The sequence below is a fragment of the Chiloscyllium plagiosum genome, unplaced genomic scaffold (genome assembly GCF_037043375.1).
Source record: "Chiloscyllium plagiosum isolate Xiang-an unplaced genomic scaffold, Cpla_swu_hap1 HiC_scaffold_16, whole genome shotgun sequence".
NCBI classification, from domain to species: Eukaryota; Metazoa; Chordata; class Chondrichthyes; order Orectolobiformes; family Hemiscylliidae; genus Chiloscyllium; species Chiloscyllium plagiosum.
The window spans coordinates 10,145,286-10,153,694 of NW_028270154.1; the positions used below are offsets into that span (position 1 = coordinate 10,145,286).

General features: G+C 47.5%; 1 protein-coding gene across 1 annotated transcript in view; it reads left to right on the forward strand.

Moving 5' to 3' along the window:
- The window catches only part of apbb3 (amyloid beta precursor protein binding family B member 3), a 79,902-nt gene extending 77,037 nt beyond the window's left edge, over positions 1–2,865 (forward strand). The window contains exons 11-13 of the mRNA XM_087995033.1: positions 384–499; positions 1,615–1,794; positions 2,565–2,865. Of these exons, the coding sequence (XP_087851159.1) occupies positions 384–499; positions 1,615–1,794; positions 2,565–2,810 (542 nt within the window). The 3' untranslated portion in view covers positions 2,811–2,865. The remainder of the gene's footprint in view (positions 1–383; positions 500–1,614; positions 1,795–2,564) is intronic.
- The last annotated feature ends 5,544 nt before the right edge of the window (positions 2,866–8,409 follow it).

Genomic DNA, 8,409 nt, shown 5'->3' on the forward strand with positions numbered 1-8,409 from the left:
GCCTTAGACATATATGCAAACTCAGGTTACAAAAGTTCATTTATATTGTGAACCTGTGTTTAAACTTATACAGAAGAACGTGAGGACTGCAGATCCTGGAGTTCAGAGTTGAGAGTGTTGCCTGGAAAGGCACAGCAGGTCAGGCAGCATCGGTGGAGCAGAAGAAGGGCTTATGCCTGAAACGTCGATTCTCCTGCTCCTCGGATGCTTCCTGACCTGCTGTGCTTTTCCAGCACCACATGCTCGACTTTAAACTTATACAGACTGGGGCCCCGACCCGGAAACATTAACTCTGTTTTCTCTCCATAGTATGTGCCGGACCCGCTGAGGGTATATTTCTGTCAGTTTGTTTTGTCATTGTCTGGGTGCTGGTGTCCTTTCAGGAATGAAGCTGGTGAACGGAGTGATAAAGAGTCTGTTGGATTCAGTGGACAGATGTGACTGGCCTTCAGTTCTCCTCCAGGTTACAGATACCACGCTGTCCGTGTCTAAGGGGGAGGTGAGCACAGGGTCTGCTTGGTCCCTCACCCCACACCTGCTTTCCCACCCACGATTCTGCAGGATCACTCTTCATAATCAATACACAGGGAATCATTATATCCTGCGCTAATCTGTATGTATCCTTTGTGTCAATGATCTGCTGTCTGATTCCCATGCTCTGGACCATTGTTCTGAAACCTTCCTGCCTTTCCATCTATCTACATACTTTATTAACACAGTAGTTCAAACCCACTGCTCTGGCCCAGACTTCAGTCACTCCTTCCTACTTACCTCCTTAGTCATTGAGACATAGAGGTCAACAGCATAGAAAAAGGCCCCTCAGCCCATTGAATTGGCACCAGTCAAAAACAACCCCCTCACTATTCTAATCCCATTTCCCAGCACTTGGCCAATAATCTTGTGTCAAGATTAGAGTGAGGCTCATTCTTGATGAAGGGCTTTTGCCCGAAACGTCGATTTTCCTGCTCCTCGGATGCTGCCTGACCTGCTGTGCTTTTCCAGCACCACTCTAATCTTGACTCTGACCTCCAGCATCTGAGGCCTGACGTTTACCCAATAGCCCAGTGTGCCTTAGCATCACAAGAGCACATTGAATCCTTCTCCAATGTGATGAGGATATCTGCCTCTGCCTCTGCCTCTCCACTTAGAGGCACCGAGTTCCAGATTCCCTCCACCCTCTGGGTGAGAACAAATCTCCTCACATCCCCTGTAAACATCCTGCCTCTTTCCTTAAATCAATGCCCCAGTCATTGGTGCCTCTAGCAAGGGGAAATGCTTCTTCCTGTCCACTCTATGTCCCACATAATTTTATATATCGACATCATGTCCCCTCTCAGTCTCCTGCCCACGTCCCACGGGTGAATACAAAAAAGGTGTATATTCCCTATCCATTGCCCTCACAATTTTCTCCATCTCCATCATGTCCTCTCTCAGTCTCCTCTACTGGAAGAAAATCAACCGCAGTCTGTCCAATCTCTCTTCATAACTGAACCTGTCCAGCCCTAGCAACATCCTGGTAAATCTCCTTCCGCACCCTCTCCAGTGCTACCACACCCCTCTTACAATGTAGATTCCAGAGTTGGTACAGGGTGTGATTTTTCTTGTTCTGTACAGGATAGCAGGGAGCCATGTTGGCAGTGCCGGCTCCGGTACCTGACCTTCCTGGGCATTGGGAAGGACCCGCATACCTTCGGCCTCATTGTGGACACAGGTCTCCAGAACTTCGAGTGCCACGTTTTCTGGTGTGAGCCTGATGCCGGCTACATCTCTGAGGCCATTCAGGCCGCTTGTATGGTGAGTATTCTTGTAGCACCGGGGCAGCAGAGGAAGAGGCCACTCAGCCTGCTGCCCCTGTACTAGCTCTGTGTATTACTGCCATTCTCCATCCCTCGTTCCCCATCGCCCTGAAATGTAGAATCATGGGGTGGTTGGACCCTCAAGCAAAGAAGGAGGCCTTTCGGCCCATTGTGTCTGTGTCAGCTCTTCAAGAGCTACCCAATGAGCTCCAGTTTTCACAATAGTCCTTCTAATGCATGCAAACATGGAGTAAGGTAAACATAAAGTCACCATAGTCCCAGAACACCAAAGGGTTGCTCTCCCATGACAGAGAGAGAGAGAGAGAGACCATCGGTGTTTTAACCTGAGGATCATCACTCCTCAGATGGGGAGCTGGGGTATGTGTGGATGATTGACATGGTAACTGAACCAAAATGAATAGCATACCAGTGCCTAGTTTGTATTGACCCTATTTCAGTGAAAGACAATGTTTGCTAAGAGCCAAGACTCCTGTCAGTTTTATCAGCCTGTTCCCCCAGACATATTCAAAAAGTACAGGGTTTGGGTGTGGGCTACTTTCAATTTATTTACTCACAAAGGCAGGCTGGGCCAGCATTTGTTGCCTGTCCCTAAATGCCCCTTCAGAAGGTGGGGGTGAGTTGCCTTCTTGAACCACTGCAGTCCATGTCCTGTAGGTTGACTCACAATGCCCTTAGGGAGGGAATTCCATGATTTTGACCCCAGTGACGGCAAAGGAATTGACCCGTTGTTGTCCTTTTGTCTTACAGCTACAATACCAGAAGTGTTTGGTGGCTGCAGCTCCCTCAGTGAGATCAAAGAGGGCCACCCACTCTCAGTTGCCCCCCTCAGGCCTGAAGAAGCACTTGTCTTCCCCGATGACTGACAATGTGGGTCCTGCGCCTGGGCCCCTCCTCTCTGCCCCCAAGTTCACCAGCGGCTCCAATCTGAAACGTGGCGTCCTGGCCCTGCTGGACACTTTCAAACACAAGCACTCGGTGTTGCAAATGCCGTAGTGACACAGAGGGAGGTGCTGGGTGGAGCGGGGGAAGGGAGAGGGGGACCCCAAGAAGTGGAAGCCATATTGCGTGGGGTGGGGGAGTGGTGGGATTGGACGGGCTGGGGGGATTCTTGAGGTGAGGTAGGAGAAAGGGAGCCTTGGTGAGTTGGGGTAGTGTGGGGTGGGGGGTTTGGGGAACGTGGGTGGGTGGGGAGGGGAGAGGGACCCGGGAATGGGAGAGGAACTAGCAATCACAGTGGGTGGGTTTGAGGGGATATTGGTAGTGGCGGGTTAGGTGTGCGTGGGGCAGGGTAAATAGTTGTGAGGGAGAACAGTATGGATGGGGAAGAGGCTATGTGCGTGAAGGGTGAATATCAGATGATAGGTGTGGCAGGTACAGTGGGTAGGGTGTCTAGGCAGAAGGGAGGTGAAGATGGGAGAGTGGACATGGTGGGGAGTACAACCAATGAGATGTGGGCGGGGGTAGAGACAGAGATGGGGGTGAGGTGGTGGATAGTTGTGTGTTGGATGTGGGTGGGCACACTGGGGATGGGAGTTGGTTCATTGAGAAATTGGGAGAGGGTGGGGGAAACCACATGGAGGGAAGGGACATGATTTTAATCACAAATGGATCTAGGGTATTCGACAACTATAGAAATAGTCGTGAGTTGCGTTCATTTTAATTTTTTTTAAAACAAGTGTGGTGGAACAAATGGGAAAATCCCTCTTTGGAAAGTTACTGGGTTGTCAGAATGGTGTGGAAAACTGAATTCCATTGAGTTCCAATTTTAGCTGCAGTTAATTCTGGAGGGATTCAAATTTCTGGGAGATGGGCTCTCAACAACTTGGCAAGGGCACGTTTCTCAATAAATGCTTCTCATGGACTCTTCCCTAATGCCTGGCACTGTACTGCTGGAGGAATCCAAGGGAGAAACGGGGGAATATACGAGGCAATTAGTTTCCTTTGTTCCCCCCCACCCCACACATGGACAAGAGGAGGTCAATAGTCTAAACATCAGCAGCAGGAGGAGGTCATTCAGCCCTTCAAGCTGCATCTGCTATCCACTATTATGGCAATTGAACCCACGTAAACAGAGCATTAGCCTCTGGATGACTAGCCCAGTGAGGCGGCGGCTCAGCTGCTGTGTCCCCCTTTAAGGGACTCAAGGCTAAGAAAGGAAAGTGGAGTCCAGGTCCATGATCAGAGGGCAGCAGAGTCTCCTCCTGGGCTTGGTGGGGGCCTCTGCACGTGATCAAGCCCTAGGCTCCTCCCACCAGAATTTAAAGGGGCAGTGCTGGTTTAACCAGGAACTGCTTCACGTTCCCTCCTCATGGCCAGGACAGTTGACCTCTGTGTTTCACTCAAAGTTGCAGCCATTGTAAAGCATTCTCAAAGGTGATATTATCACTTTGGAGACCTCAGTGATTCAACCACAGGAACTGGTGGAGAATGATGTTGTGAACAGCCCATTGTTTATTAAATAAACCAAAATGTGAATGTGAGAATGGCGGCCTTTTTCTTAATAATTTCAGCCGACAGATATCAGTAGAACTCTTCCCAGGGACACTTGCTCTTGATACTTTAATTTTCTCGGTTCTGTCCTACTCACGCACTCCCTCCCTCTCCCCTTCTCAACCCAGTCAATAACTGGTAAAGGTGCATGAGCAGGTGAACGCATCATGGTCATTTCCTCTTCAGGTACTGTCATCATTTTACTTTAGGTCAGGTTTCTGCCCCTACCTCAGCAATGTTCCAGTTCTTACTAAATTGTGGAGACAGTATCCTGTGTCACTGTGACAAAGAGAAACTTACCTGTTCTCTCTGTAGCCTCTGACAGGGAATCTAAACGTTAGGGACTGTAGAACTCTGAGCTGCAGAGAGATAGAGTCATAGTCATAGAGATGTATAGCATGGAAACAGACCCTTCGGTCGAACCCATCCATGCCGACCAGATATCCCAACCCAATCTCGTCCCACCTGCCAGCACCCGGCCCATATCCCTCCAAACCCTTCCTATTCATATACCCATCCAAATGCTTTTTAAATGTTGCAATTGTACCAGTCTCCACCACTTCCTCTGGCAGCTCATTCCATACACGTACCACCCTCTGCGTGAAAATGTTGCCCCTTAGGTTTCTTATATATCTTTCCCCTCTCACCCTAAACCTATGCCCTCTAGTTCTGGACTCCCCCCCCGCCCCCCCGGGAAAAGACTTTGTCTATTTATCCTATCTATGCCCATCATAATTTTGTAAACCTCTATAAGGACACCCCTCAGCCTCTGACGCTCCAAGGAAAACAGCCCCAGCCTGTTCAGCCTCTCCCGATAGCTCAAATCCTCCAACCCTGGCAACATCCTTGTAAATCTTTTCTGAACCCTTTCAAGTTTCACAACATCTTTCCGATACGAAGGAGACCAGAATTGCATGCAATATTCCAAAAAATGGCCTAACCAATGTCCTGTACAGCCGCAGCATGACCTCCCAACTCCTGTACTCAATACTCTGACCAATAAAGGAAAGTACACCAAATGCCTTCTTCACTATCCTATCTACCTGCGACTCCACTTTCAAGGAGCTATGAACCTGCACTCCAAGGTCTCTTTGTTCAGCAACATTCCCTAGGACCTTACCATTAAGTGCATAAGTCCTGCTAAGATTTGCTTTCCCAAAATGCAGCATCTGGGAGGCTAATGCATGAATCACAGAATGTTAGTCTGCAGGTACAGCAAGTCATCAGGAAAGCTAATAGAATGTTATATTTTGTTATGAGAGGGACTGAAAGAAAGAGTAGGGAGGTCATGCTTTAGTAACATGGGGTATTGATGAGACCACATCTAACGCACTGTGTCACAATACTGGTCACCATACTTATGGAAAAATGCTAATGTGTCAGAAGGAGATCACAGAAGGTTTACTGGACTAATACCTGGAATAAGCAGATTGCCTTCCGAGGAAAGGCTAGAGATAAGACTGTATCCTCTGGAATTTAGAAAGGTCAGAGGTGACTTAATTGAAACATGGAAGATCCTGAGGGGATCTAACTGGGTGGATCCCCCTGTGAGAGAATCCAAAACTAGGGCCATAGTGCCTTTTCATTCTGAGGCTATGCCCTCTGGTCCTAGACTCTCCCATGAGGGGAAACATCCTCTCAGCATTGACCCTGCCTAGCCCCTTCATAATCGATAGATATTTCAATGAGATCTCCGGCCATTCTTCTAAACCCCAGTGAGCAGAGTCCTTAGGTTTTTAGGTTTTTGCTCATTAGAAATCTGTTCATACCAGGGACCATTCTAGTGAACCTTCTGTGAACTGCCCTCTAATGAAATTATATCTTTTCTTAAATAAGGGGACCAAAACTGCTCAGTGCTCCAGATGTGGTCTCCCCAGCACCTTGTACAGTCGCAGTAAGACTTCCCCAGTCTTATACTCGAAATCCTTTGAAATAAGGGCCAATGTTCCATGAGCCTTCGTGACTACCTGCTGCCTCACTGTGTAAGTTTTCTGTGCTTTGTGCACGGGTTCCGCCAAGTCCCTTTGTGTTGCAGCTTCCTGCAGTTTTTCTCACTTTAAATAATATTGCCCCTTCCAAAATGAATATCTTCACATTTTCTCACAATCTGCTCCATTTGTCAACTTTTTGACAACTTACCTACCAGTAATCTCTCTGTAAACTGTATCCCTCTCACAAGCTACCTTCCCGCCCATTTAATGTTGACTGCAAATTTGGCTTCAGTACACTTGCTTCCTTCCTCCAAGTCATTAATGCAGTTCTAGAATCTCCAACCAGTGGAAAACATTTACCTATACCTGCCCTGTCTTTTCCTGTTAACATCTTGAATACTTTGACCAGATCACCCCATAACCTTCTAAATTCTAGAGTAGAGGCCCAATTTGTATGTCTCCTCATAACCTAACCTCTGAAGTTCAGGTACCATTCTTGTAAACCTATGTTGTACTCCGCCCCCCCCCCCAGGCCAATATGTGATACTCAGATCTATTCACAGTATATATATCAGAAACAGAACAAGAGTCATCCATCAAACCCTGGTGTCTACTCCATCATTCAGTATGATTGTTACTGAACTTCAATTCTGGTTTCGGATCCCTCCACACTTTAGTATACCTGGTGTCTCAGCTGGTGTCAATGGTAGTGTCACCATCTCTAAGCTAGAAGCTCCATACTTAGGAACTTGATGGTCAATGGAGGGGTCAGTCGTAATTGGGTGACTACCATCTTGGAAGCCCTTCCAACACCTGATCATGGCAGGTGGAAAGAGCAGGAGAGATATGGGAAGAGTGTTGAAGCCACAACCAACACGATTGGTAGCTGCAGGCCGCAACATGCAGGTAAGACGGCATGTGGCCACAATGACGTGTGAACTGTAAAACAACACTGGAACAAACAAACACCACCAGGCTTCAGTTCTGAACATATTCGGTGACAGAGCAGTCACCACCCTCCGAGTTAAGAAGTTCCTCCTTGTCTCCATCCCGAATGATCAATCCCTGACCGTAGACCGTCAGTTTGTTACACAATCTTATTGGAGAAGGGGAGTGCTCTTACATCTGGAAAGGTCTACCATCAAGACTTAGCCTTTGTCTTCTGCACTCACTGGTCATTGTTGCAGCTTCACCTAAACAATTCCTGTGGCTCTAATGTACAATACACCAGAAACAGAACGAATCAGATCACTTACATCGGTTTAACTGACAAACATTTTACGATAGCATCATTGAAAGGTGACATAATCTAACTGTTGTTTGAAGGGTTTCAATCCTGAGAAAGAGTAAACTGCAAGGCCGTCAAGTGAAGTAATCACCAACACCAGGGAATTTAGGAGATGGCACTGCACCAGCAAGCCACACAGTAAGTTGGAAGAACAACATCTCATCGCCCATTTAGACACATTACAGTCTTCAGGAGTTCAATCTTGAGTTCAATAACATTAGAGCATAAACATCTCTTTCCATGTCTGTTACTCAGCCTAAAACCCCCAGGACCTGTCATTACATGGTCAGATGTCATAACACCAGGTTATAGAGCACTACCCCTTCATCAGCAAAAGCTTATGGTTTCAAATAAACCTGCTGGACGATAACCTAGTGTCCCCTGACTTTGCCCAGCCCAGTCCAACACTGGCACCGCCATATTCTGGCATGAAACGGGTAGCTTTCAACACGGCCAACCCATTTCCATCCCCTCATTATCATCTATTTCGCTTTTCTTTTTCCCTGGCTTACTATTAATCTTTGTCTGCCCAAGATTCCTTCTTCTCTCTCTCGGGGTTCTGTCTGCACCTATCTGCTCACTCCTTCCCTCCCCCACTCCAACACCCACAGATATCAGCATAAGCATCACTTTTAGATGCTGCCAAACCTGCAGAGTTTCTCCAGCAATTTGCTTTTGTTTCAGATACTCAACTGCTTCAGATTTCTTTTCAGGGAATCGAGGGAGCTCGGGATTGAGGATCAGCCATGGTCTTAGTAAAAGGTGGAATAGGTTCCTATTCCTTGTAGTCTGCTGTAAACACTGCCTTGAGCAATCCTGACTCTGTTCCCTGGGGTTTCACAGGGAACAGGTTGACTTGGTTTTCGAAATAATGCAAACTCGA